Raw genomic sequence first — 25668 nt, forward strand, 5'->3', positions numbered from 1 at the left:
ACATCCCATAGTTCCATGCTTGTAAGTGTGAAGTTACATTCCTTCCTCCCACACATCAGCCACCCCAACCATTGCAGCACAAATAAGCTCAAAAGATCAGTGTTTTCTAATCAGGGTGCCTACAGCTGTTGCTAAATAATCTCTCTCCCACCCAGCGGTCAATCCACCCATTGAAGCAGGACTGGCTCTCTTTTTACAACTGACTAGTGAGGTCATGTCTCACGCACTGCAACCTGGGAGATCCTGAGACAACAGTCATTTTGTATGCTGTTAAAAATAAATATTGGGGTGAAAATCACATAAGAATTGTGAGAAAACCGTCACACACAGGTACAGACACTATATTATGAACTACACTAACTTTACAGCCCCTGTAGCATAGTCAAAAAAATCCTAGAATATCCCTTTAATAAATACTTGTATACTCTCTTTTCCTATAGCTTTAATGTGACATTCCTTTGTAATTCTTGAAAGCATTGTATAACTAAATAGCTAACTGGGTGTTACCAGCTGGGTGTGTGTCCATAGGGGATCAGATTGCTTCTATCATTTTTCAGAGGCTTTTCAAAAATAAAAGAAGCAATCTGATTGGTTGCTATGGGCAACTCAGCAACTTTTCCTCTAAACAGGTTTTGATAAATCTCCCCCATGTCATTGCAGCACTTCTGGCAGAGGACGCTGAAGCAGCAACGCCCTTAGAGCACTGAGTTTAGGAGTGAGTAAAGGGGATTTTATATATATATATATATATATATATATAGATTTTATCAAGCAAGTTGCTTGATAAAGGCTAGTACTGCCAAAACGTTGTATCCAATTGGGGCTGAATAAAGAAACCAGTTTATGAAGATCCTTGACCTGTCGGTGCTGTGATTTGTGGACTTGCTTGTATTTATTCTGGGCTGGCTGCCTGGGTATTCACATGCACGGAGGTCGGTCCCCGGTGCTGTCTCACACCACTTTCTATATATATATATATATATATATATATATATATATATATACCTTTATCTTTTATTACGGTTCCTGCATTTAAAGATTTTAAAGACTTTACAACCAGAAAACTAGAGAGTAACAAGAGAAAGCATAACATTGTTAATATTGTGCTTTCATCTATGGGAACACTGACACTTGCAGTGCTGTTTGTGGTGTTATTTATTGCTCCCCACCCCAGCACCATCCTCCGGCATCTTCTTGGCAGCTGTGCTGCATTGCCGGGCAACACCTCTTAGCCTAAGTTTCCACTTGTTTTTTCCTCCTTACCTTTAAAAAATCATCACTTTCAATTTTGCACCTAAAAATCCATATGATGGCTTATTTTTTGCGCAACCAATTCTACTTTGTAAGGACATCAGTCATTTTACCCAAAAATGTACAGCGAAACGGAAAAAAAAATTATTGTGAGACAAAATAATTTTTTGGTATAAATGACACCTTCCCTTTATTCTGTAGGTCCATACGATTAAAATGATACCCTACTTATGTAGGTTTGATTTTGTTGTACTTCTGGAAAAAATCATAACTACATGCAGGAAAATTTATACGTTTAAAATTGTCATCTTCTGACCCCTATAACTTTTATTTTTCCGCGTATGGGGCGGTATGAGGGCTCATTTTTTGCGCCGTGATCTGAAGTTTTTAGCGGTACCATTTTTGCATTGATAGGACTTATTGATCCCTTTTTATTCATTTTTTCATGATATAAAAAGTGACCAAAAATGCACTATTTTGGACTTTGGTGATACCACATATGTTTATTTACCCAGTTTTTTTTTTCAATGGGAAAAGGGGGGTGATTCAAACTTTTATTAGGGAAGGTGTCAAATGATCTTTATTCACTTTTTTTTTTTTGCAATGTTATAGCTCCCATAGGGATGATTCTGCCGCTTGACTGCTCATGCCTAGATCTCAGGCACTGAGCAGTCATTCGGCGATCAGACAGCATGGAGGCAGGTAGGGATACTGCGGCTGTCATGAAAGCTCCCTGACCTAACCGGCATGGCTTTACTTTCACTTTAGACGCGGTGTTCAACTTTGAACGCTGCGTCTAAAGGGTTAATAGCGCGCGGCACCGCGATCAGTGCTGCGCACTTTTAGCCACGGGTCCCGGGCCCGACCTGCTATGATGCGGAGCCATTCCGTGGCCCCGCGTTATAGAACGGGAGCGGACTCATGACGTACCGGTACGTCATGGGTCCTTAAGAGGTTAAAGGGGTACTCCGGCTCTCACGCCCCCTCCCATAGGCTTGCATTGAGGGGCGGAGCGTGACGTCACACGGGGCGGAGGCGTGACGTCACACAATTTTTTTTAAACTTATAGAGGGAGTCCATCACTAAGCCGGGGCTTAGTGTTTGCCACAAAAACAGCTAGTGCCAACCCGTAAATTTTTTTTTAAACGTGTTGTGTTTTATATTTATTTACTTGACATGCTTAGTAGTGGAAGCTGTCTTATAGACGGAGTCCATGACTAAGCCAGAGCTTAGCGTTAGCCCCAATTACAGCTAGCGCTAACCCCCAATTATTACCACGGTACCCACCACCCTAGGGGTACTGGGAAGAGCCAGTAGCAACAGGCCCGGTGCATCAAAAATGGCGCTCCTGGGTGTAGGCGGTATCAGACTGGCATTATTTAGGCTGGGGAGGGCCAGTAACAATGGTCCCGCCCACCCTGGTAACGTCAGGCTGTTGCTGCTTGGTTGGCATTTGGCTGAGAATAAAAATATGGGGAACCTTATGCTTTTTTTTTTTTTTTTATAAATAATTAAATAGATTTACTTTCTGTGTAAAACACTTCACACATTGCGGACATGAAAATGGCTTCTCTCCTGTGTGAGTTCTTTGATGAGAAACAAGATTAGATTTTTTACTAAAGTATTTTTCACATTCTGGACATGAAAATACCAACCGAGCAGCAACAGCCTGACATTACCAGGGTGGGTGAGAACCATTGTTACTGGCCCTCCCCAGCCTAAATAATGCCAGCCTGTTACTGCCTATGCCCAGGAGTGCCATTTTTGATGCTCCGGGTCTATTGGTCCCGGCTCTTCCCGGCACCCCTGTGGCAGTGGGTACCGGGGTAATAATTGGGGGTCAGTGCTAGCTGTAATTGGGGCTAACGCTAAGCTCTAGCTTAGTCATGGACTCCGTCTATAAGAAAGCTTCCACTACTAAGCATGTCAAGTAAATACATTTAAAAAAAAACATGTTTAAAAAATGTTTATTCAAAAAGAAAACACTCTCCCAAAAGCCCTGGTTAACCATTTTATTAACATAAAAAAAAAAAAAAGCTGATCATCGACTCAGTCTATCAAATCCGAAGTAATCCACAGGATACATGGATCTGAAATGAGAAAAAAACAACAAGGAAAATAGGTTAATACATTTATTGTCACCCGCCCGCGCATCTCCTGTGCCGCACTACTACAACTCCCACCATGTCCTTACAGTAAGGGCATGCTGGGGGTTGTAGTTGTGCAGCAGAGGGCAGGTGACAAGCTTGTCACCCGCACCCGCCGCACAACTACGACTCCCAGCATGTCCTTACTGTAAGGACACACTGGGAGTTGTAGTCGTGCAAGCCAGGGAAGCGGGCGGTAATGCGCTCCGCTCCCTGGCCGGCGGTGATCAGAAAATCACTGTAATATTATATTTGAACTGACAGTAAACTCTGCGGCACGAAGCAAAGGAAGCTCAGGCTGACATAACACTGCAGCCACCTGGGACTCCCGCAGCTGGGCCGGGAGACGTGCAGGAGCCGTCCCTGCCATCCCACAGCGTGTACTGCAGCACTGAGGGATAGCATGGACGGCTCCTGCACATCTCCCAGCCCGTCTGCAGGAGTCCTGGGCGGCTGCAGAGTGATGCCACCTCGGGCTCCTTTTAATATATAATAGAGCTGTAGAGTTTTAGTCCCTACTGTAAGATCAAATTTCCTGCCGTGTCCCGTGATTGTCAATCACGGCAACGCAGCGGTGAATGTGAAATTACATTACTGACTCCAAAAACTCTGCGGCACCGAGGTATGTTAATGGAGCCCGGGCTGGCATCACTCTGCAGCCGCCCGGGCTCCATCTGATTCTATCCCCGCTACCCTCACTTAATGACGGGGGCACTGATTTACATCCCCCCCTGTCTCCTACATGCGCCACATATCTCCTACCCACTACCTGCTACAAGACTACAACTCCCAGCATGCCCTCACTGTAAGGGCATGCTGGGAGTTGTAGTCTTGCAACAGGTAGCAGACAGATGGGAGATGTGCGGCGCGGGCGGGTGGGAGACAAGGTGGGGATGTAAATCAGTGTGATCCCTGATCAGGTAGTCAGAAAAGCAGAAACATAAGCAAGGTTCAAGCTGGTGTAGATTCCTGGAGCTTTTTAATCAGATGCGCCTAGATCTGCGACAGTCGCAGTTGATAAATCAGGGTGCACTGGAAAGTGTAAAGTAAAAAAACATCTACGTGAGCAAGATGTCAAGATGAGCGGTGGGATGTAAACAAAGAAAAAGTCGCAAATAAGCGGAGTTGCACCAAAGCTGTGCCAAATATACAGGAAAATAAGCTCTACAAACTGTGATAAATATGGGCAATGTCTCCTGCAGTGGAGAAAACTCATTCTGCAATCTGCACAGAAAACACTTTGCTACTCTACCTATGTGAGGAGGATACTCTGGCCTTGGCCTTTGTTATACTGCACAGATGTATTGCTTTTGCACTTTTAAGTGTAGAGTTTATAATAGTTGTCTTCCTGTTATTAATAACAGTAAGACAACTATTATAAATTCTACACTTTAAAAAGCAACAGCAAAACATCTGTGCAGTATAACAAAGGCCAAGGCCAGAGTATCCTCCTCACATAGGTAGAGTAGCAAAGTGTTTTGTCTGCATCCCTGGTACAAGTGTCTCTGCAGAATAAGTACAGTAGTAGAAAGACAAGTTAGACAATTATTATAAACTCTACACTTAAAAGTGTAACAGCAAAACATCTGTGCAGTATAACAAAGGCCAACACCTGGAATAGCTCCTATGACATGACTAACCTAAAAGGATGGAACGTGTGAGCTTATTTTTTTATTTTAATCTTAAGATTCTTGTTGAGGAACACAAGCTGATCTACATGCCCAGCTATAAGGACACTTCTTTGTGCAGACACAATGTCTCCTGCAGTGGAGAAAATTCGTTCTGCAGAGACACTTGTACCAGGGATCTACCTATGATGAGGATACTCTGCAATGTGCTTCCTCTACCAGTCAAGAGGGTCATTATTGAAAGGCAAGGGGGTTTCATCCCTAAACATTCTAACCTCAGTTGCTGCAACCTCATGTGCAGATTTTTGTGCTCGATTGTGTTTGGCAAAGGCAAAAGTTGGTCCAAGCAGCTCAGCCAATGCACATGATGCTCTGGTTTCTTCATGGGTGGCTGGATGTTGGTTGATTGTCTTCTTTGTCCCCCTCTTCTTCTTTCTGCTGAAAAAAAAAACAAGCAGTATTAATCATAAGTAATTGAAACTTAAGATATAAAAATATATAAAGTCAATATTGCTTTCACTTACCATAGTAGCAGTAGTTAGCTTTTGTATCTCAACCTCCACAGCTTCAGTCAGTCGTGCGTAGATGTCATCAGCCTCTTCATCAGGGAGGAAGGGTAGATTCTTGAACCGAGGGTCAACAGCTGATGCCATGTACAGGGTCTCCTTTTCATTTGCATATCTTTTTTTTTTTAGATCTTCTGCTATTGCTTCCTTAATATCCTTGAGTGTATCTGAATCATCAGGACTTCGTTCAGTGCCCATGATGAACTTGGCATGAAGTGGTGCAATCAGTGACAGTGTTGGCATGCTCTCCTCTGACATCACTAATGTGGCATCTTTCATAGGCTTCAGTGCTTTGAGGACCTCTTCTGCACATGTGAAGATATCCTTTTAATTTTTTTCTGACCTCATTGGAAAGAAGTGCTGCACATATTGCTGTTTACTGTTCTAAAAACCTCTCAGTCATGTCATAGGAGCTATTCCAGCGTGTAACGACATCTGTAATCAGCCGGTGCTTTGGTAGCTCGAGTTGGTCCTGTTTGAGATTTAGCTGGTGACTAGCTATTGCATTGCGCCTAAAAAAGCCAGTGACATGCCTAATTCTGCCAAGCAGTCTGGCCACTGCTGGTAGTTTAAGTGCTTTCTGTGAGGCTAGGTTTAGGCTGTGAGCAAAACACTGAATGTGGCTAACCTGTGCAAGTCTAGCAGCCACAGCCATGTTGGCAGCATTATCTGTGACTACAACAGGATCTTTAGCAGTCAAGCCCCATTCATCAAGAGCATCACGGAGCAAACCTGCAATTAGAGATGAGCGAAATTACAGTAAATTTGATTCGTCACAAACTTCTCGGCTCGGCAGTTGATGACTTTTCCTGCATAAATTAGTTCAGCTTTCCGGTGCTCCGGTGGGCTGGAAAAGGTGGATACAGTCCTAGGAGACTCTTTCCTAGGAATGTATCCACCTTTTCCAGCCCACCGGAGCACCTGAAGGCTGAACTAATTTACGCAGGAAAAGTAATCAACTGCCGAGCCGAGAAGTTCGTGACGAATCGAATTTACTGTAAGTTCACTCATCTCTACCTGCAATGTTTTCCCCGGTGTGGCTGTCATTTATGGGTCACATTTGCAGCACGTGGGAGTCTAACTTTCACTCGCCTGTAATGTGATCAACTGTTATGGTCACGTATGACTCGGTGCAGCTTGATATCCAAGCATCACATGTCAAAGCCACTCTCCAGGCAGAACTAAGTTCCTCCAGCACAATCATTTTTACATCTTTGTACATCTTAGGTAAGGCGATGTCCGAGATGTGTTGTCGGGAGGGTAGGGCGTGGCGGGGCTCCATCTCGTTCACCATATTCTGAAAGTCGTCATTCTCCACCACACTAAGAGGGCGCAGGTTTTTGCAAATGAAATGGAGGACAGATTGTGTTATTCTTGTTGCACGAATCGAGCATGGTGGAAACTTGGAAGAATTAGCTTGTTCTAGAGTCATCTTAGAAACGGGGGTTGCTGCTTGTTTTAAGTTTACCTCTATGTCGCCATGATGCCTGGCCATGTGGGCACGTAGGTTTGTCTTAATCCTGCAGTATTTGATTCTGGCGTGACATATTTTGCACACAGTATGGCTCTTGTCATACTCCTTACTCCCTGGTTTATTATAGAAGCCCAAATAAGTCCAAATGCCTGCTTTGTAAATCCCTGGAGCCTTCCGTATCTCGTTCTCATTGCCAGCCATGTTTGAAGCAGCGTTCACTCTGCAGCAGCTACCGCGATACTACAGAGCAAACAGGAAGGAGACCATACACAGGACAACTCTCGCGAGATCTTGTTGTTTCTTTGCTGCGGGTGGGACAGAGCTGGTGAATAACAGGTGCACTGCCAACTAGTGGTCAGGCGTTTAAGTGTTATAAAAAAATAAGACAGTGAAATAAGACGGTGAAATAAAGTAAATGTTAATTATAAATAGTTTATCAAAGATATTAGAATATATTTTGAATCGATAGAGTATCGTCTAATGAAAAATCGCGATATTTGACTGAATCGATTTTTTCTTACACCCCAATACACATACAGCACATTTAACCATTACACATACATACAGTATATATACACACACAGTACATTACAGACACATGTATACTACTCACATATAATACATTACAGACACATACAGTATGTACACTGCTCAAAAAAATAAAGGGAACACTAACATAACACATCCTAGATCTGAATGAACTAATCGTATGAAATACTTTCGTCTTTACATAGTTGAATGTACTGACAACAGGTCTGGATATGGAGTCACGCTCAAAATCAAAGTGGAAAACCCCACTACAGGCTGATCCAACTTTGATGTAATGTTCTTAAAACAAGTCAAAATGAGGCTCAGTAGTGTGTGTGGCCTCCACGGGCCTGTATGACCTCCCTAGAACGCCTGGGCATGCTCCTGATGAGGTGGATAGTCTCCTGAGGGATGTCCTCCCAGACCTGGACTAAAGAGAGAGACATGATGTTCCAGATGTGCTCAATGAGATTCAGGTTTGGGGAACGGGCGGGCCAGTCCTATAGCATCAATGCCTTCGTCTTGCAGGAATTGCTGACACACTCCAGCCACATGAGGTCTAGGATTGTCTTGAATTAGAAGGAGCCTAGGGCCAACCACACCAGCATATGGTCTCACAAGGGGGCTGAGGATCTCAACTCAGTACCTAATGGTAGTCAGGCTACCTCTGGCAAACTAATTAGTGGAGGGGGGCCTTGGTAAGTAAGGTATCCCAAACCTAATGGTCACTGTGGCTGGGTTCCAAAAATCCTGTGTACAGAAGGTTAACCCTCACTGCAGCACTCTACTAATCTGGCCTTTATGGCAGTGGTCATAACGAAATCTCCACACATGAAAGCCCACATGGAGTTTGAAAAAAAGCACCTAAAGGGCAATTAGACTGCGAGAAACAGGATTCTCCAATCTGATGAAACCAAGAGTGAACATTCTGGCCTCAATTGTGAGTGTCATGCCTAAAGGAAGCCAAGCACTGCTGCCCAATACCATCCCTACAGTAAAGCGTGGTGGTGGCAATGTTTTTCAATAGGGGTGTTTTTCAGTGTCTTGCACAAGGAGATTGGTAAGGGGTGAGGTAAAGCTAAATGGAGCAAAGTACAAGAAATATTCTTGATGAAAACCTGATGCCAGAGTGCTCTAGACCTAAAACTGGGCCAAAGGTTCACTTTTTAACAAGACAACAACACAAAGCAAACAGCCAAGACAACACATGATCAGCTTATAGACAACTCTGTGAAAATACTTAAGGGTCCCAGCCAGAGCCCTGACTTGAACCCAATCAAACATCTCTGAGACCTGAAAATGGCTTCCACTGTTGGCCCTTATCCAACCTGACAGAGCTTTAGAGAATCTGCAGAGAAGAATGGAAGAAAATGCCATTATCCAGATGTGATGACCTTGTGGCTTTATACCCAAGAAAATTGAAGGCTGTAATCTCTTCCAAAAATACTTCAATGTAATACAGAGTAAAGAGACTGAATACTTTTGTAAACACTATATATATATATATATATATATATATATATATATATATATATATATATTGAGGCAGTGTGGCAAGGAAAGGGTGTATTTCCTTGGCTCACCCTGCAGAAGCTCTCACCTGCTTCTTAAGTAATGAGGCAGGAGGGAAGGGAGGTGTGTATATGAGATGGAGACTCAGTCTAATCTGGGCTCTTCCAAGGAGACAGCTTGTGGGCTGTAGGGAAGAGACAGAGCCTGCTGAGGAGAACACAGCCCGAGCTATGAGTAGCTCAAAGAGAGTGACATGAATTGTGAGTAGAAGGTTGCAGGGGACATATGTTTAACCGGCTGAGGGAAGCTCAGTGGTTGTTAGTCAGGACAAGCTGATCTGTTTAGTCAGTGACCAGATGGTCTAGGATTTTGTTTGTTCCTGCTTTTTGTTTATTTCTTTCCCTGCAACCTGTCTAATAAAACTGGCAAGGTGCCAGATTTGCATTATAAACGTTTGTTTGCTGGTTTATTGAGAAGAAACGCATCCTGTGGCGTGGTCCAGCACGATCCCAGAGCTAATCCCCAAGACGGATCGTCACATTTTGGTGGAGGATGCGGGCACGCCGTTGCTAAGGGCAACCCATTGCCAAGGGCAACCAACAGGCGAGTTGGAGAGGAGCTGTTGCTAGGAGCAACCCCCAGCAAGATTGCAAGTCGGAGGAGCCCAGCAGAGAAGTTCAAGCACAGTTTGGTGTCTGTGGAGCAGCGTTGCTAGGGGCAACGGATCGAGAATTTTTTTTCAAGAAAATGGTACAACCTCGAAAGGCCGTTGCTGGGAGCAACCGACGTGGGCCACAAGCTGTGGTCGCCAAGATGAAGCCAAGGTCCCGTGAGTTGTCGGTGGGCGGAATCCCACTGTGGGTGGACTTGGATTGTTGCCAGACTGTATCTCAGATTATGCCAGAAATAATTCCATTTGTGAAGTCCCGCCCGGAGCCCGGTAAGACTGTTCAAATCACCTTTGATACATGTTTTGGGACAGTAAGCCATATGATGGAGGTATGTGCGGAACTTACAGTGGAAATTGTACTGGGCAGAGACTTTCCGTATTTCTGGCAGCTGTGGGATGCTGAGAGTGCACCTGAGAGTTCGCACACAAAGGTTCCGGAAGGAGTGAGGACTGGGGGGTCTCTACTGGACTGTGTGAATGGTGCTGTATATTGTGAACCAATGCAGGCTGATAATGTTTTTCTTGAAACAGCATAGCAGATGTATGCTAAGCATAGCAGATGTATGCTAAGGTCAGTATGGTGGCTCAGTGGTTAGCACTGCTGCCTTGCAGTGCTTGGGACTTGGGTTCAAAGCCCACTAAGGACAACAATAAATAAAGTGTTATTATTTTTATTAAAATAATGTCAGCAGAGAGAACTGTGCTCGTGATGTCATCTGGTTTTGCTGGGAGCGCAACTCTACGAGCAGGTGGCTGTGCTGGCGGACAATGAACAATTGAGGAAACAATTGCTGTCTTCGGAAGATACTGTCAGGGACTTGACAGAGTTACTTGACAGTGAGAGGATGAAGTCCGCTAAGCTCCAGTGTAAGCTGCGAAAATGTGAGAAAAAGGAAGAGGACCAGGAAGTCCTAAAAGAGAGCAGAGACCAAGATATGGCGGAATTGGCTCAAGAAAGGCTTCTGGGGCCAAAGTTACAGGATACAGTTATGTTTTCTCTGAATGCCAAAAAGTCCACTAAAGCGAAGATTGAGGTGAAGTCCTGTAAGAAGTCCCCTGAAGCTAGGACAGAGCCGAAACCTGGTGGGAAATCCTCTGAAGTGGAGACTAAGGAGAAGAGAGGTGGGAAATCCTCTGAACCTGAGCGGACCAAAAATTCTGAAGGTAATGCTGAGGCAGAGAAATCCTCTGAAGCAGAAGCTAAACCAGAGTCAACCTCAAAAGCTGTGAGTAAAGAGAATGGCACAGCTGAAGCTACAGGTGAAGAAAAGAGTCAGCCTGAAGAAGCTGCAGTAGTAGAAGCTGATTCTACACAAGAATCTGAGGGAGCCAAAGACTCTGAAGCCAAACCTGAGATAGCTGGTGCCCCTGAAGAGAAAGAAGGTTGCAGGGGACATATGTTTAACCAGCTGAGGGAAGCTCAGTGGTTGTTAGTCAGGACAAGCTGATCTGTTTAGTCAGTGACCAGACAGTCTAGGATTTTGTTTGTTCCTGCTTTTTGTTTATTTCTTTCCCTGCAACCTGTCTAATAAAACTGGCAAGGTGCCAGATTTGCATTATAAACGTTTGTTTGTTGGTTTATTGAGAAGAAACGCATCCTGTGGCGTGGTCCAGGACGATCCCAGAGCTAATCCCCAAGACGGATCATCACAATATATATATATATATATATATATATTTATTTATTTCCAAAAAGATTTATAACATTCTGGTTTCATTTTGCCATTGCAGGGTATCGAGTGCACAATGATGGGGGAAAACATAATTTTTTCACTATGATTATGTTAGCACAGGTTGCCTTTGCTTTAATGAAAAACGTTGTTCACACCAAGGTAAATTCAGGAGATAAAAACTTCTAACGCATTTCACGCAATGTACGCTTGATCATAGATATTCTATGATTAAGTAGTACCTAGCTTGTTAAATTTTATAATCCTCCCTGTTCACTGCCCCATCATGATAAAGGTGATTTGTAAGCAAAGCTATCGTGCTGGACAACTCTTTTTCCTGTACTTCTTGCTAAGCTTGAATGCACGCCCGGGCATGAACATGCATTCAAGGAAAGGGTCAGCTGTTATCTTGGTCAAGTGTGTATTTTAGCACAAAGTTTCAACATAACAAAATGTGAAAAAAGTAAAAGGGTCTGAAGACAATGGGGTTGATTTTGTGGGTTTTTTCCTGACAGTATTATTTCCTAATTTTTACAACTATTTCCCTATGCTTTTTTACAACAGTTCTAAACAGTTGGGTTTTCTAAAGCTCAAAGCTACCACATTTTAGGTGGAAACCTTAGTAAATATGTTGGGTACACAACCCTTTTGTCGATCTCACGCCCCTTTGTCAGGGACACACCCCTTTCCTCCAACAACCATGCACCTTTTTCAGGTTTTTATATTGGAAAAATTGAGTTTTTTTTAGTTCTCTACCATGATATTGCTCTATATTTTCTGCTCAGGCTCAGATTCACAGGATGTTCCCCAGCAGGCGTGACATCATCTGAAGCCACATACAGAGAACTTCCTCCCTCACTCTACTACACACAGCCCAGAGCAGTTCAGTGTGTGAGGTGAGCTATGAGTGGAAAAGGCTGCACAGATGAAACCTAATTTGATACTTGAACCTTATTTGATTTTTTTTTTTTTTTAAACATTGATGTTAGTTAGATGACATTAAAGAAATATAATACAGCATGCATGTATAAATGGGCTTTTTGTTTCATTTCCTTGTGGCATTTTTTTGCATTTGTCGCAATTTAACATATTACAAATTATGTGATTTGTTAAATCACAAGGTTTGTAATAGGAAAACCACAACAGAAAACAATGTCACAAAAAAACAGGTGTGTTATAGAGCCGAAGATAGCCGAACGTCTCTCCCATAGAGATATATAGAGGGGGTGTGACAGCGCCTGTTTCGGGTGGGGGTTGTGACTCGCTACTCTGTGGGAGAGCTGGGGATCTGTACAGGAGATTGCAGGGGGCCACAGCGCTCAGACCCCCCGCCATCTAAAAGTTATCCTCTATCCTGCGGATAGGGGATACGTTTTTCTGTACTTATTGGCATGGGACTTCTTCTTTAAAGGGGTATATCTTAACTCATAAAGTGTTGACTTATTATTAGACCATCACTTTATAATAGGTTAAGTACTGCACACTGGAACCCATACCTGAAAATACATGCTCCCTCAACCACATGTGCAGGGACTGTAGCACCTAATCATAAGTCCTAATTCCAGAGGTCAGACCCCAGAGGCATATCCTAGTAATGTGTTATCACTTTATGAGATGGGGATATTTAAAGGGGGTATTCCAGGAAAAAACTTTTTTATATATATCAACTGGCTCCAGAAAGTTAAACAGATTTGTAAATTACTTCTATTAAAAAAATCTTAATCCTTTCAGTACTTATGAGCTTCTGAAGTTAAGGTTGTTCTTTTCTGTCTAAATCCTCTCTGATAACACCTGTCTTGGGAAACGCCCAGTTTAGAAGAGGTTTGCTATGGGGATTTGCTTCTAAACTGGGTGTTTCCCGAGACAGGTGTCATCAGAGAGGATTTAGACAGAAAAGAACAACCTTAACTTCAGAAGCTCATAAGTACTGAAAGGATTAAGATTTTTTAATAGAAGTAATTTACAAATCTGTTTAACTTTCTGGAGCCAGTTGATATATAAAAAAAAGTTTTTCCCTGGAATACCTCTTTAATAGTAACATCTTAGAAAAAAATATATATTTTTCATTAACATGCATTAACTGTCAATTGTTAAGCAGATATATGTGTATTATTAAGTTTAGAAAGTGGGTAGTGGCATTGCTTGCTAGGTACATATACATTGCTTCAAGGCTAGGTAGTGGAAAAGGAAATTCCTGTAGATTCCAGTTTTACAACTCAAGAAACACTCGATTTTAATCGACAGACATGGCAATTTCATTACATGCAGCACTGGACAGAAGCTGAAAGCAAGCAGGATTTGTAAGACGTTATCCTCCATAAGGTATGTGTTTACTTGATATATGTCTCAGTATATAAAGTATATTGCCCTACACAATGTGAGCTTGTGAATCATAATAACATTTCCAATCTCCGAATCCAAGGTTAAGAAAATGAAGTGGGGAGCATCTAATGAACGGAACAAGACAAATCACGAGGAAAAGAAAGATGTAGAAAAATAAGTTAACTTTCCTAGCTAGAAAAAAAACACAAAACAAAACATGAGAGGGAAAAAATAAGTTATCCCCATCTAACAGCCAAATTCCTACATAACTCAATCTGGACATCTCATCTGGTGTGAACTGCACTCATTCCTAGTGTAAACCCCACCGCGCTCTGCAATGATATACTGTAATGTCACATCGCAATCTGGATTTACTATAAAGGGCTGTGACGAGTTTCAGAGCAGTAAACATTGCAGCGAGGTGTATTTCACACTGAGCTGGTTTTTATGAAGAACACTTCACCGCCCGGCTCCGGCGGCCCCAATGATGAATGGTGAAAGATGCGTGACAAGCTTCATCATTGTTTGTAAATCTTAACTGTTCCTGCTCACTAACTCTGCAGGCAATTTTCAAAGACAGCGGCCGACAGAAGGACAGCATAGCTCCCATGAAGGTTATTCCACTCGTGCCGGGCGTATTTTCCTGACGAAAAGACAATTGTGCAACACCTAATTATAGAGGGATCCTAAAATTAACCCTAACCTTACCATTTATCAAAGAGAAGTTATCATCCACCATGGCAAGACGTAAGTCAGCAATCGATTTACCACAACCTAACCTGGACCCAAAAGGCAGTACTTTCTTATTTTAACCCCTTAAGGACTCAGCCCATTTTCAGCTTAAGGACTAAAACAATCTTCAATTTAGCATTTTCGTTTTTTACTCCTCACCATCTAAAAAACATAATATTAAATTTTGAATCTACAGACCCATATAAGGGCTTGTTCTTTTGCGTCACCAATTGTACTTTGTAATGACATTACTTATATTACAACATAATATGCAGCGAAACCAAAAAAAATTATTTGTGGGGTGAAATGAAGAAAAAAAGATGCCATTTTGCAACTTTTTAGGGCTTCCGGTTCTACGCAGTGCCCTTTTCGGTAAAAATGACACATTATCTTTATTATGTTTGTCCATACGGTTACAGGGATACCGTATTTATGTAGGTTTTATTTATTTTACTACTTTAAAAAAAACTTATAACTACATGCACCAAAATTAGTGTGTTTAAAATTGTCATCTTCTGACCCCCTATAACTTTTTTATTTTTGCGCGTATGAGGCTATTTGAGGGCTTATTTTTGGAGCTGCGGTCTGTAGTTTTTGGCGGTACCATTTTTGTTTTGATGGGACTGTTTGATCGCTTTTTATTAATATTTTTATGGAATATAAAGTGAACAAAAATTCACTATTTTGGAGTTTAGTATTTTTCATTACGTGTACGCCATCGACCATGCGGTTTAGCTAACCTTATATTTTAATAGTTCGGACATATTACCACATATGATTTTTTTTTATTACATTATTTTATTAAAAAAATAGGAAAAGAGAGGTGATTTAAACTGTTATTGGGGGGGGGGGGGGTCTTATTCACATGTATTCTCTTTTTTTTTTTTTCCAAATTTTTACTTTTTTTTTAGCCCCCTTAGGAGACTATACTATGCAATCTTCTGATTGCATACACTGTTCAATGTTCCATTGCATAGCAACGATAATTGTTACCGGTGCTCTGCTGCGCAGGCATGGAGCAGCAGATCACTGATCGGACGAGGAGGCAGGTGAGGACCCTTCTGTCATCCAGTAAACTGATCGAGACATCGCGATTCTGTCGCGATAGTCCCGATCAGCTCCGCTGAGCTGCCGGGATAGTTTCACTTTCAGTTTAGTTGATCGCGGCGTCTAAAGGCTTAATGCTGGGCATCAGCCCGATCGGCAGTGCCCGGCATTAGCCATGGGTCCTGGCCGACCGTAGCAATCTGGACCCATGGGGTTTAACCCCCAAAAAAGTAGTGGTTCTGCAGGGGGTGACCACAGACCACTTCTCAGTTCCTATGCTTTCTGGCTGATGTTTTGGTCACTTTTTAATGCTGGCGGTGCTTTCACTCTAGTGGTAGCATGAGACGGAGTCAAGTGGCTTAGGTAGTGCAGCTCATCCAGGATGGCACATCAATGCGAGCTGTGGCAAGAAGGTTTGCTGTGTCTGTCAGCATAGTGTCCAGAGCATGGAGGCACTACCAGGAGACAGACCAGTACATCAGGAGACGTGGAGGAGGCCGTAGGAGGGCAACAACCCCGCAGCAGGACCACTACGTCCGCCTTTGTGCAAGGAGGAGCAGGAGAAGCACTGCCAGAGCCCTGCAAAATGACCTCCAGCAGGCCACAAATGTGCATGTGTCCACTCAAACAGTCAGAAACAGACTCCATGAGGGTGGTATGAGGGCCCAATGTCCACAGGTGGGGGTTGTGCTTACAGCCCAACACCGTGCAGGACGTTTGGCATTTGCCATTGTACACCAAGATTGGCAAATTTGCCGCTGGCGCCCTGTGCTCTTCACAGATGAAAGCAGGTTCACACTGAGCCCATGTGACAGAGGTGACAGAGTCTGGAGACGCCGTGGAGAACGTTCTGCTGCCTGCAGCATCTCCAGCATGACAGATTTGGCACTGGGTCAGTAATGGTGTGGGGTGGCATTTCTTTGGGGGGTTGCACAGCCCTCCATGTGCTTGCCAAAGGTAGCCTGACTGCCATTAGGTACCGAGATGTGATCCTCAGACCCCTAGTGAGACCATATGCTGGTGCAATTGGACCTGGGTTCCTCCTAATGCAAGACAATGCTAGACCTCATGTGACTGCAGTGTGTCAGCAATTCCTGCAAAAGGAAGGCATTGATGCTATGGACTGGCCGGCCCGTTCACCAGACCTGAATCTGATTGAGCACATCCGGGATATCATGTCTCGCTCCATCCACCAACGCCACGTTGCACTACAGACTGTCCAGGAGTTGGCAGATGCTTTAGTCCAGGTCTGGGAGGACATCCCTCAGGAGACCATCCGCCATCTCATCGGGAAAATGCCCAGGTGTTGTATGGAGGTCATACAGGCAGGTGGAGGCCACATACACTACTGAGCCTCATTTTGACTTGTTTTAAGGACATTACATCAAAGTTGGATCAGCCTATAGTGTGGTTTTCCACTTTGATTTTGAGTGTGACTCCATATCCAGACCTATAAATTTGATTTTGTTGTCAGCAAATTGTGTAAAGACGAAAGTATTTCATACGATTAGTTCATTCAGATGTAGCATGTGTTATCTTATCTAGCATCCCTTTATTTTTTTGAGCAATGTATACATATATATATATATATATATATATATATATATATATACACATGGATACCAGGAGTGCCAGATTTGTGATGAGGAACCATTGGAAAATGTTTTGGTGTCTGTTGTTTTGACTAGCTTTTCTGCAATAGAGGCTTAGAATGGCATTTAACGCGGATCTGAGCAAAGCGTAAGTTCTGCCCATTTCTAAGGCTTATGTAGAAAACGAAGAACCAGAAGTAAAGAACCACTATTTCTGTGCCCAATTTCTACTATACGATAAAGACTGACAAATAAATAAGCTGTTTTCTTCCAAGTCACTAGAAAACTGATATTTGTCTCAAGAGAAATGTTGGTTGAAAACTAGCATGGTCGCAATAATAAAACGCCCCTATGGCCATTTTCATGTGAGTGTATTGGTAAAACGGATCCAAAATACAGATGTTTTACTAATGAGATTTCACCAGTCATCTTTACTGCATATTTCTGTGAAGTATGTAGTGATGGGCTGTTTTCAAAGTAGGAAACTGATGCAATATAGATGAAATCGTAATCAAATACAGAACAAATATTGATGCACCTATATTTTATTTCCTTCAAACGCCTATGCGCATTGTCCATCCGAAAGTAAAGGATGCTGCAATTTTACAATGTGCACATGTGAATAGCCCTATGGATTAACATTAGTTCTGTATTATGAGCCACAAAAAAATGGAAATAATGCGGATGCAAAATACACTTTTGTGAAAGCAGCCTTAAAGGGGTACACGTCGCTAAGACATCTTATCCCCTATCCAAAGGATAGGGGATAAGTTTTCTGACCGTGGGGGTCCTGCCATCATACCCCCTCCCATAGACTTTTATCGGGGGGTGGGGCGTGACGTCACACGGGGCGGAGTCATGATGTCACGATACTCCGGCCCCGTGGTCGTCACATGGCAGATTCTGAGCTGTCAGCGCGGCGTGCAGCTCCCTGAGGTGGGTGCTGAATGGAAGATTGCCAGTCCCCAGCGACGGGACCCCAGCGATCAGACATCTTATCCCCAATCCTTTGGAAAGGGAATAAGATGTCTTAGGGCCGGAGTACCCCTTTAAGCTATGTTCACGTAGCAGAATTCCTGGCATAATTCTGTGGAAATATTTCAATGGGATTCTGCTGCACTGTGTACACGGCGGAATTTCCACAGCAGAAAAGTCTGGCATTTTTTGGAGATGTTTTTTTTTCCTATCGTTAAGTCTATATACCAAATGTATTTAGTGGTGGCATCTTTGCATTGTGCCCCCTATAAAAACTGTAAATGTCACCTGTAGAAAGTTTTTTCAAATCTAAAGAAAAAAAGAAGGCTACAAGAATCTGTGTGTGTCAAAGGCCTAAAGGTGATGTCCATGCCTGCCTTTCACAAAGGAGAAAAAGCTGATTCATTTACATTGTACCTAGTGTACCATAAAACATACATTTTGCCTCTAAATAAATCTGGCACATATTGAACAATAAACAGTATTATATATATTTGTGCCAAATTAAAATCTTTTAGAAACAATAGTTATAAGCAGTTGACTTTGAGAAAATATCCATTGTTCAAGGTTGTTCTAACCAGAATGCTATCAAGGCAGCCATTCAGGCTGAAAATCTAATAAAATAGCTTCTCTTTGTTTTTATGTTCCTATTTAGAATGTAAATAAAATAAATAACGCTAAATAAATCACATCTACATTACAAAGTACACAACATACATGTAAGAGGCATACAAAAACAGTGAATAGATTTTACAATTATACTTTTCTGTAGAACATTCAACACTAAAATAAGAATAAAATAAATTACAACAGTAATTAAAATAACCCATACATTGTATGAGTTGTAGTTTGGGCTTTTTACCTTTATTTTTATTTCTTTTTAAATGCTGAATGATCTAGGTTTAGAGCTAATTTCAAACATTTCTCCATATGCATTACAGGATAAAAAAAAGCCTGAGCAAAACACACGTCAAAAATATTCATATTAAAAAACAAATGCAACAAAATACTTTTAAAGAACAATAAACACATGGCTTTGTGGTTTACTTCTCTTGCCTCATGGGACAGGTTGAGAGGCAGTTTTCTACTTCATTCATCCCATAGACCCGAGGCCCCCAATCCTGACAATCCTGACTTTAATCCATCATCGTTCACTTGGTGGATGAATAAAGGGTTTATTAGAACTGGAGATTCCAAAGACTCTTTCTTATTTCCAAACAGTTTATAAACTTCCAGACTCTGCGGTCTTTCATAATAATCTGATTGCTCATTTTATTCAGGGTCTTAAAGCTCATAATAATGATATTACAACCTTTTCACTGTTTGAAACCCTATTTATGGGCTCATTAGGGCGTAAGAGCTTTTTTTTTTAAGGTCTACTGTGTTATGTCCACATGGGAGGCGGACCAGGAAAAGACCTTTGATCTTTCTGAATGGTCCAAGATGATAAAGACCACTGCCAAATTTTCCATCCAGCTCTTGTGCAAGATGGAAGGAAAGTAGTGTTACACTGGTACATCCTACCGAACAGGTTATCAAAAATGTTTCCCTCAGCTTTGTTGTTATGCTTTTGTAGATGTAGTAGGGGTACGGTATTTGGTGGGAATGCTAGCACATTGGTTGGTTCTGGAGGAGAAGGAATCACCTTATATATTCGATGGCGGAATGTAATTAAAAAAAGTGCCCTGATCAAGCTTTGTTTTTTTAATCTTCAGCACGTGTGGAAAAATGCTGCAAAACTATACTTTTTCTATGGACAAGCTATAGCTAGAACATGGAAAACTCAGTTTCCCATCCCATTAGTAATCAAAAAGATGAATTTGATTATGGTTGATGACCGCTTGACTAGTATTGCTAAGGCTGTGTTCACACAGTTAAGTTTTTTCCATGCTTTTTCATAAATTTATTCTGCCTTTTTGGCAAAATCATTGCAAAATGCAATTGTTTACTAGCAATCTAGCACCAGTGCGTCTCCAAGGGAAAAGCCAGAGTGCTCTGGTGAGAAGCAGAAGTCGCCAGTGTTTGTAAGGTGAAAGCCATGCCCCGTTCAGGATAGGGGATACATTTTGTATAAGTGCATAGCCCCTTTAATGAGGCATCAAAATTATTGCTGCATCTTGAGCTAGCGTTCTTTAACCCTGAGACCAGGCATGTAAGGTGCAAGTCTTTGATAACTCACGCATGGTGTTTTTTACAAGCGGAAACACTGTGCGTAAAAGAGGCCTTAAAGGGGTTCTCCACTGGAAAAGTTTTTTTTTTTAAATCCTTCCAGTAGTTATGAGCTGCAGTATGCTCCACAGGAAGTTCTTTTATTTTTGAATTGCCTTTCTGTCTGACCACAGTGCTCTCTGCTGACACCTCTTTCTATGTCAGGAACTATTCAGAGCAGGATAGGTTTTCTATGGGGATTGCTCCTGCTTTGGACAGATCCTAAAATGGACAGAGGTGTCAGCAGAGAGAACTGTGGTCAGACAGAAAAGACATTCAAAAAGAATTTCCTGTGGAGCATACAGCAGCTGATAAGTACTGGAAGGATTACGATTTTTAAATAGAAGTAATATACAAATATGTTTAACTTTCTGGTACCAGTTGATTTAAAAAAAAAATGTTTTCCAGTTGAGTACCCCTTTAAAGAGGACCTGTGTCCTCCCCTGACCTGCCTGATTAAGTAAACACTTCCCCATGAAATAACAATTCTGTAATATAATTTCTCATAGTTCTGTGGTGTCATTCCTCTGTGATTCTAACTAGAAATATATGACTAAAACCTGATACCAGAAATATATGACTAAATATATGACTAAAACGTGATACAAGACAATGCAATCAGACCTCACAGGGCCAGACAATGTAGGGACATGTCCCCAACTGGTAACAAAATTCAGGAAACCGAAGGAACCACCAGAGGAGAAACCACACACTTAGTGAACAAATCGTTGGGAAAAGGGAACATGGTACCTGTCTTCGTAGAGGACAAGCGTCTGTCAGGATGCTTCCTCTCCTTATGAAAGAAGGTCTGTGGTCTACTCCCAGCAGAGGCCAGGGACTAAATCTTTGGCTGGGGGGGGGGGGGGGGGGGGGGAAGAGAGCACCATGCAGACGCGAGCTGAAGTGGCCGCAGGTAAAGCCTGGAGGAGAAGTCCCAGAGAAAAGAAGGCCTTACAGAGAGTGAATAGCATGGAGAAGGGCCCCCCCACGTGGCCTTTACCTGATGCTTGACTGGAGAGACTGAGACCTAGGCCTAAAACAGCCAGGAAGGAGTCCGCCAGGAAAGAAGACAAGCGACAGGAGAACAGGACACCAGACCAGCTGCCTGATCAGAAGAGTAGAGGTATAAAGGACAGGAAGTACCAAGTCGGCAAGGAGAGGCATCCCCAAAATGAGCAGAGCATCCCTGAGAAAAGAGATGGTCTGAGTCTAAGAGAAGGACTAATTGGGATCAAGAAATAATACATAATAATAATAATAATAATAGTAATAATGTAAAATAAATAATGTAAAAGTACTGAACAAATTAAGAAAGGGAGGTGCAAAAAGGCATAAAAAGCCAAGGCAACAGCTAAAAATCTAAAAGAAATTAACCTTAATGACCAAGCCCATTTTCACCTTAAGGACCAGGCCAATTTTATTTTTGCGTTTTCGTTTTTTCCTCCTCACCTTCTAAAATCCATAACTCTTTTACATTTCCATCTAAAGACCCATATAAGGGCTTGTTCTTTGCGTGACCAATTGTACTTTGTAATGAAACCTCTCATTTTACCATAAAATGTACGGCGAACCCAAAAAAACATTTTTTAGGGAGGAAATTTAAATGAAAACCAAAATTTTGCACATTTTGTAGGTTTTGTTTTCACACTGTACACTTTACGGTAAAAATGACATGTGTTCTTTATTCTGTGGGTCAATACGGTTAAAATGATACCCATGGCTAGATACTTTTATATTTTTGTACCACTTAAAAAAAATCTAAAACTTTTTGTACAAAATCAGTAATCTAAAATCGCCCTATTTTGACCACCTATAACTTTTTCATTTTTCCGTATATAGGGCGATATGAGGGCTCATTTTTTGCGCCATCATCTGTACTTTTTTTTAGATACCACATTGGCATATATAAAACTTTTAGATCATTTTTTATTAATTTTTTTTGAATAAAATGTGACAAAAAAGCAGCATTTTTGGACTTCTAAAAAAAAAAAAATTACGTTTACGCCATTCACCGTACGGGATCATTAACATATTTTGATAGATCGGACATTTACGCATGCGGCAATACCAAATATGTTTATTAAAAAAAAAAAAAAAAATGTTACGCTTCTTGGGGGTAAAATGGGAAAAACTGACAATTTTCATTTTTATTGGGGGAGGGGATTTTTAATTTTTTTTTTAACTTTTTTATTTTTACATTTTTTCAACTTTTTTTTTACACTTTTTATGTCCCCATAGGGGACTATCTATAGCAATCCTTTGATTGCTAATACTGTGTAGTGCTATGCATAGGACACAGCACTGCTCAGTATCATCGGTGATCTTCTGCTCTGGTCTGCTCGATCGCAGACCAGAGCAGAAGACCCCGGGAGACGGCCGGAGCTAGGTAAGGGGACCTCCGGCTGTCATGCTGGATGATCGGATCCCCGCGGCAGCTCTGCGGGTGATCCGAACATCCAATCAAAGTGCCGCAATGCCGTGATCTGTATTGATCACGGCATCAGAGGGGTTAATGGCGGACATCCGCGTGATCGTGGATGTCGGCCATTACGGGCGGGTCCCCGGCAGCCGGAACCTGTCGTGTATGACGCGAGTACCCTTCCGATGCTCGCGGTCATACACAGGACGTAAACGTACGTCCTGGTGCGGAAAGTCCCGCCAAACCAGGACGTACATTTATGTCCGTGGTCGTTAAGGGGTTAAAAAGCAATTCAGTTCCTTGTCAGAGCAATTTAATATCAGCTTGTTCAGTCTCAACTGATGGCCTGCAAAAAAAGTCTCATTGCCAAGGTGTCACACAAGACATATCTCATTATAGGTAAAAGCAAAGAGCTGTCTCAAGACCTTCACAACCGAATTGTTGCAAAACTTAAAGGGGTTATCCAGGAAAAAACTTTTTTCTATATATCAACTGGCTTCAGAAAGTTAAACAGATTTGTAAATTACTTCTATTAAAAAATCTTAATCCTTTCACTACTTATGAGCTGATGAAGTCGAGTTGTTCTTTTCTGTCTAAGTGCTCTCTGATGACACGTGTCTCGGGAACCGCCTAGTTTAGAAGCAAATCCCCATAGCAAACCTCTACTACTCTGTGCAGCTCCCGAGACAAGCAGAGATGTCAGCAGAGAGCACTGTTGCCAGACAGAAAACAACAACTCAGCTTCAGCAGCTGATAATTATTGAAAGGATTAAGATTTTTTTAATAGAAGTAATTTACAAATCTGTTTAACTTTCTAGAGCCAGTTGATATAAAAAAAGCTTTTTCCTGGAATACCCCTTTAATGGTAACAGGCACAACTAAAGCTTCTGAATATTCCATTAAGCACTGTTGAGGCCATAATATGAAAAGTGGAACGACAACCATTTCACCATAAATTAGCTTGGACCAGGTTCTCCTCATAAGATTTCTGAAGAGATAATAATAATAATAATAATGATGATGATGATGATCAGAAGCGTTGTCCAAGAGTCAAGGAACACTTGTGGAGAGGTTAAAAAAGACCTGGCTACTTAGAGCATATCCAAAATGGCAGATATTGTAAGATGTTTCTGGTATGCAGAGATAAGGATTAAAGGGGTACTCCGGTGGAAAACAAATTGTAATTGAAAACAATATTACAGAGTACAAACATACTACAGAGAAAGTTGTGTGTAGTTCTTTCCAGTGTGACCAAAGTGCTCTCTGCTGCCACCTCTGTTAATGTCAGGAACTGTCCAAAGTAGAAGCAAATCCCCATAACAAACCACGGAGGTGTCAGCAGAGAGCACTGTGGTCAGACTGAAAATAGCTACACAACTTTCTCTGTAGTATACAACAGCTGATAAGTACTGGAAGGATTATGATTTGTAAATAAAAATGTTATGTTGTTACTGATGAAAATGAAAGACCTTTTGTAATATGGTTGTTTGAAAAAAATTAAAATTATATATTTCATAAAGAAAAAGGTTCCTGAAAATCCCACCACTAGGGGCCCCCATACCTACTGGGACACTAACCAGTCCAGCAGCAGTGTTACGCCTAGCGCTCCGGGTCCCCGCTCCTCCCCGGAGCGCTCACGGCGTCTTTCTCCCTGCAGCGCCCCGGTCAGTCCCGCTGACCGGGAGCGCTGCACTGTCATGGCCGTTGGGGATGCGATTCGCACAGCGGGACGCGCCCGCTCGCGAATCGCATCCCAGGTCACTTACCCGTCCCGGTCCCCTGCTGTCATGTGCTGGCGCGCGCGGCTCCGCTCTCTAGGGCGCGCGCGCGCCAGCTCTCTGAGACTTAAAGGGCCAGTGCACCAATGATTGGTGCCTGGCCCAATTAGCTTAATTGGCTTCCATCTGCTCCCTGCCTTTATCTGACCTCCTCCCATGCACTCCCTTGCCGGATCTTGTTGCCTTGTGCCAGTGAAAGCGTTTAGTGTGTCCAAAGCCTGTGTACCTGAACTTCTGCTACCCATCCTGACTACGAACCTTGCCGCCTGCCCCCGACCTTCTGCTACGTCTGACCTTGCCTCTGCCTAGTCCTTCTGTCCCACGCCTTCTCAGCAGTCAGCGAGGTAGAGCCGTTGCTAGTGGATACGACCTGGTTGCTACTGCCGCAGCAAGACCATCCCGCTTTGCGGCGGGCTCTGGTGAAAACCAGTAGCCTCTTAGAACCGGTCCACTAGCACGGTCCACGCCAATCCCTCGCTGACACAGAGGATCCACTACCTGGAAGCCAAATCGTGACAAGCAGCATTAGCTTGTCCATGAGTCATGGACAAGAGATGACTCATGGACAAGGCTGCATCAATCACCTCCCACCACCACAAGGCAGGGACACGCCCCCTTCCACAGAGGATTTCTAACATTGTGAGCTAGTTAAAAAAAAGAAGGATTTTTATAATAAATATAGGTGACAGAGGCATAAAAATTAGATGTGCGTGGTCAGGATTAGGTACTGAGTAACAGACAGGCACACTTTAAACAGTAAGTCATTTGCAAATCTGTTTAACTTTCTGGTACCAGTTTATTTAAAAACATTTGCTTTTCTCCTTTAAAGGGGTACTCTGGGGAAAACCCTTTATTTTTTATTTTTTTTTGAATGAACTGATGCCAGAAAGTTAAACAGAGTTGTAAATTACTTCTATTAAAAAATCTTTACTCTTCCAGTACTTATCAGCTGCTGTATGCTACAGAGGAAATTCTTTTCTTTTTGAATTTCTTTTTTTGTCTTGTCCACCTCTGTCCATGTCAGGAACTGTCCAGAGCAGCATAGGTTTGCTATGGGGACTTTCTCCTGCTCTAGACAGTTCCTGATACGGGCATCAGGTGTCAGCAGAGAGCACTGTTGACAAGACAAAAAATAAATTCAAAAAGAAA

The 25668-nt window shown here is 42.4% G+C and overlaps 3 protein-coding genes across 6 annotated transcripts in view; 1 reads left to right on the forward strand and 2 right to left on the reverse strand.

The window, feature by feature from the left end:
* Nucleotides 1-25668, reverse strand: part of DMRT1 (doublesex and mab-3 related transcription factor 1) — a 171860-nt gene that overhangs the window by 44656 nt on the left and 101536 nt on the right. The gene's annotated exons all lie outside the window — the stretch shown is intronic.
* LOC130274547 (E3 SUMO-protein ligase ZBED1-like) lies at nt 3250-6350 on the reverse strand. The gene is made up of 3 exons (XM_056522989.1): nt 5551-6350; nt 5302-5464; nt 3250-3341 (listed from the first exon to the last, which is right to left on the reverse strand). The coding sequence occupies exons 1-2, from the start codon at nt 5869-5871 to the stop codon at nt 5408-5410; spliced, it is 378 nt and encodes a 125-aa protein (XP_056378964.1). The 5' UTR covers nt 5872-6350; the 3' UTR covers nt 3250-3341; nt 5302-5407.
* On the forward strand, nt 9250-15278 carry LOC130274544 (uncharacterized). The gene is made up of 2 exons (XM_056522986.1): nt 9250-12342; nt 13691-15278. The coding sequence occupies exon 1, from the start codon at nt 10622-10624 to the stop codon at nt 11222-11224; it is 603 nt and encodes a 200-aa protein (XP_056378961.1). The 5' UTR covers nt 9250-10621; the 3' UTR covers nt 11225-12342; nt 13691-15278.

The sequence above is a fragment of the Hyla sarda genome, chromosome 1 (genome assembly GCF_029499605.1).
Source record: "Hyla sarda isolate aHylSar1 chromosome 1, aHylSar1.hap1, whole genome shotgun sequence".
Lineage (NCBI taxonomy): Eukaryota > Metazoa > Chordata > Amphibia > Anura > Hylidae > Hyla > Hyla sarda.

Bases quoted from the DNA above. Each gene is read 5' to 3' on its own strand.
- LOC130274547 (XM_056522989.1), bottom strand. From the start codon at position 5,871: ATGAAAGATGCCACATTAGTGATGTCAGAGGAGAGCATGCCAACACTG. The intron at 5,465-5,550 runs GTAAGTGAAAGC...TTTTTTTTTCAG, and splicing joins AGCTAACTACTGCTACTATG to CAGAAAGAAGAAGAGGGGGA.
- LOC130274544 (XM_056522986.1), top strand. From the start codon at position 10,622: ATGAAGTCCGCTAAGCTCCAGTGTAAGCTGCGAAAATGTGAGAAAAAG.